This window comes from Perkinsus marinus, assembly GCF_000006405.1.
Source record: "Perkinsus marinus ATCC 50983 genomic scaffold scf_1104296966988, whole genome shotgun sequence".
Taxonomy (NCBI): Eukaryota; Perkinsozoa; order Perkinsida; family Perkinsidae; genus Perkinsus; species Perkinsus marinus.
The window spans coordinates 7,155-11,391 of record NW_003203723.1 but is presented as its reverse complement, the minus strand read 5'-3'; the positions used below and the strand labels follow the sequence as shown (position 1 = coordinate 11,391).

General features: G+C 46.8%; 1 protein-coding gene across 1 annotated transcript in view; it reads right to left on the bottom strand.

The window, feature by feature from the left end:
- Pmar_PMAR002610 (hypothetical protein) overlaps positions 1-731 on the bottom strand; it is a gene marked incomplete at both ends in the record, with an annotated part of 3,153 nt that extends 2,422 nt beyond the window's left edge. The window contains 4 exons of the mRNA XM_002768852.1: positions 73-179; positions 230-328; positions 459-551; positions 597-731. Of these exons, the coding sequence (XP_002768898.1) occupies positions 73-179; positions 230-328; positions 459-551; positions 597-731 (434 nt within the window). The remainder of the gene's footprint in view (positions 1-72; positions 180-229; positions 329-458; positions 552-596) is intronic.
- Between the last annotated feature and the right edge of the window lie 3,506 nt (positions 732-4,237).

Genomic DNA, 4,237 nt, shown 5'->3' with positions numbered 1-4,237 from the left:
TGTACAGAAACCAATAAGAACTCCCTAAAATTTCCATATTTATCACCAATACATGTAGATATTTTCTCATACCACGCCTCGCCCAACTCACGAGCCCTCGTCGAGAACAACCCAACCTCCTCCTCCCTCTTGCACGCGCCTCTCTGTACAACCACATCAGACACTAGCAAGAGCTCTCCCTACAGAAAGGGTCTTCACCAGCATCTTGCCCATTCTCACTACAGCTTACCTTGTCATCGTTGCATGCCAGTATCCTCTCCTCGGGTTGATACCACACCACACGCAACTTCTTTCCCCTGAGCCTCGGTAGCAACCCTTTATCATTGAACTGAATGATGAGAACTCCATCACAGTGCTAGTATGAGCTGCTCAGTTACCTCCATCGTAAGACCGCTACTACTAAGATCAACCTAAGATGAATCTTTGACACTCATCCGTATCAGCAGCAACAACCCTACATGTTTAGACTTCTGGTCATACCCGGCCTTGGCGAGGACTTTTTGCACTTCTCTCGAGAGTGGAATTTTCTTTTTATTCTTCCCTTTTTTCAACTGCATCAGTAAGAACATCAGCCAACTCCTCGTAGGCTCACTTACATGATAGGCATTCCACAGCTCCACGCAGTGGGAGACAAATTCCCTCTGGCCACCCATTCCAGAGTAGACGTATTTCAGCTGAGTATTGCCACCACCACCCTTACGCTTTTTTGACCCTGTTACAGCAGAGTCCATAGTGATGAGCCAATTGCCATCATCGCTTTGTTGACATTTTGGAGGAGATTTAATAGTGACCTCGCATAGTTGGACCTAGGATACCTCTAAAGGGGCCTTCCGTTTCGGTCAACTCCACCTCAGATTGAGATTTACCGTCTTGATTAGTATCTTGGCCGCAGAGTTGTTGTAACTTCGTAATCTGGAAAATGAGAGAATTTTGATAGGAAATTTTCAAACCCCTCAGCTGCGTTCTCACTAATTATGGTTAAGTTCAATTAGTAATCACAGTTGAATTGAGATATTTGATTTCATGTATACATTGGAGTTTTACCCGTTTAGCGTGAAATGCCGTAATACGCCGTATTTCTTCCCGACCGAATACACTAAAAGAATTTTGGAATATGTTTTTTCCAATCACGGGTGAAACTCCATCAGATTAATGTCATTAATTTAGAGCATTAATTGTAGTTGTAGAAGTGCACAGGAATGAGAATTTCCCAAACTAGGAATTCTGAGACAATCGGGAATCCCAAATTCTCTTGTATTATCCCAACACAGAAAATGCAAGAAACCTCGCGAAAACCCCAAACTCACGTACTGAGTCTTTTTGATGTGTTATCGAGGCGGTAGTGGGCATCTTGAGCTGAAGAATAGGAAACATCATCTACTCGCAGTTGCCTCTACACTGCTTACCTTCACTTGGTGCGGGAAGGATTTCGGGCTCTCCCATTCACGGAAGGTTATGTCAATGCCGTGCTTGGGCATCTCGATGTGTCGGTGAAGGGCACTGGTCTCGGTACCATTAACCTGGTAGAACCTCGTGATGAGGGAGATGGATGGTATGTAGCCTACTACTGGGAGGGGAGATGAATACAATAGGAAGAGACAGGTCAGGGAGAGCCTATTGACGTTGGGCATATGACGACAGACTGGAAGCTACTTCGATGAATGTGCCCAAGCTGAGTAAAGCGACATGTAAATCATAGCAGTGCTGGGCAGAATAGAGAGCAGTGCTATGCCCTCCCTCCTAAGGTGTCAGCCACAGTCTAGTGGGAGGGTTGGGCTGGTAGCCCACGGGGTAGTAGAAGATACTCTTTCTGTTTCCTGAAGGATACTAAAATAAGTGGAGAAATTAGGGTATACTCTACAAACTGCCATTCGGGAAGTCCCCAGTTCAATCCCCGGTGCCTGTCTACTTCCCTCCTGAATCGTGTCTCTCAAGAATCCTTGCATCGTTGGCGTCCTATAAGTTGTAGCAAGTGGACACTGAGGAGCTTGGAGGCTCTCCTCCTCCTCCGCGTGGGTATTTGGAGGACCCCTCGTCAAGGCTCTGGTTCCAATGCTTACATTCTGATGAAAATATTGTCGAATAGGTCTCGAATGGAAATTATACTATTGATCTAAGTATTCGCGTTCGCCCTGGAATTTTACTAGCTCGAAAATTAATAGAATACCAGTTGCGCGTGCGTGCGTCCGTGGTCATGTTCCCCGCGTTCCCAGAGCGTGTCTCATCGGCTAGTTGACTGCTAGATGCCATTATGGTCTCCAGGGAAATCAAAGGATACTAGCGTACGAGCAAGTGAACCTCATGAGACCAATAAGGCTCGGGTAAGGCTGATCACCTGTCACACTGCACGCATACCCATTGTTCTTCTCTGTTATATGCTGTAATCAGGCATTAGTTGAGAATTATGTCTCTTTAGCTGAGTCGCCGGAAAGCATATTTCGTCACTTTTTGTCATTTTCATGCACTTGTACAAACTTACCGATCTGTGCGTGTGCGTGCATGCTTTGGCAAAGGTAGCTTGGTGAGCTGCAAACTTGTAGTATTGATTGGCGTAACCTCTGTGAAGGGCCGTAAGAAGCCAGAGGACAGTGGAAGTCAAAGTGTGTCATATATATATGTAAGGAGCTCTGTGTCGTTGGCTCAACGAGGCTACTTCTGCTGAGTTGAGTAGCTGACTGGGCAGCTTGCCAAAAGCTGGTGACCCTAGATCTGTGGGCACCTTCTATGAATAGGATGGAGTCCATCCGATGGACTTATCTGAGGTGGATAATCAGCACTACTGATGGATCCAAGTTTTCGAATCCCACGAGAGACCACTGTTCATATGTCGGAATTGAGTTTGCGAAGTATGCGGAGCGAAGAGTGTTTGCGAGAGTTTCGAGTTCAAGAGTTAGTAATCGAGTTAGTAATTGACAAATTGTGGACGACCCGTCTGGAGATGTGGGATACTAAGTAACTAATCTGTCAACCTTCGGGTTTGTTATTGCCTCCACACCATATAGTCTCCGAGAGTTCTGGATTTGTGACTGATGGCTGTGATCGATACTGACGAACTTGGCGAGGATGGTCAGGCGCAGGGTGGCTGAAGGCTGAGGAAGAATCATTCTTCCCTTCCCTAATAATTCCCGTTTTAGTTCCCGGGAATAATGACTGGTCAAAAAGGGGAATAATAGACCTTATTTGGGGAATTATTGTACAAAATCGCCTTTTTCTCCAACATCACCCCAAAAGAAAGTCCGAAAACATACATAGGCGTCTTAGAAAACCTTCTCGGCCGTAAGGCCGAAAAAAATACGAGCTTTCTCGCATCCTGTCACTTTTTTGATATCGAACGTCACTGACGTTACGTCAGGGCGAGCGCGTGCGAGATGTTCGCAATTCGCAAGTTGCACAACGGGTCAGTAACTGGCCGCCAGTGACGTTGCGTTCATACCCCACTGTCAACTCCTTCTCCAACGTCAATTAGTAGTACAGCGGTTGGGGTGTTTGTCAGGGTTAGCTGTTGGCAACTGCCTGTTGCTGTGAAACAGCTCCCTGACGCTCTCGACTAGTCGTACATTTTGTGCCTTGTGAATGATTCACTGCCAAGTCTTGAGTGGTTTACACTACTGACTTGGCTTAACTCGTACGCCACCGTGACGTACTACCGTAGTACTACTACGACTAGTCGAGGGCCCCTGTACCACTAAAGAAAAAAAAATTGTTCATACCGTAGTTGAAACAGAATCGCTGCACATAACTCCATGGACTCTGTTTATTCGACAATCTGTTACCAACGTGAAATTCTTTATGCCCGGAGCGCGAGTTCGTCGCGCTTCCGAAGCACGTAACTACCCAAACTGATGCCACATATGCAAAGGTAAATGCGGCGAGCGCCATTTCCCCCATTGCGTTGTGCAGTCGTTGAACTTGCTCCCTTACAGAACCTTCACTCAACTCCTTCTCCAACGTCAATTAGTAGTACAGCGGTTGGGGTGTTTGTCAGGGTTAGCTGTTGGCAACTGCCTGTTGCTGTGAAACAGCTCCCTGACGCTCTCGACTAGTCGTACATTTTGTGCCTTGTGAATGATTCACTGCCAAGTCTTGAGTGGTTTACACTAGTGACTTGGCTTAACTCGTACGCCACCGTGACGTACTACCGTAGTACTACTACGACTAGTCGAGGGCCCCCATTTCAAACGCCCCGCCCGCTGTACAGTTACTGTAGCGCCTGGCCTACGTTGCCGTTCTGGTCGGC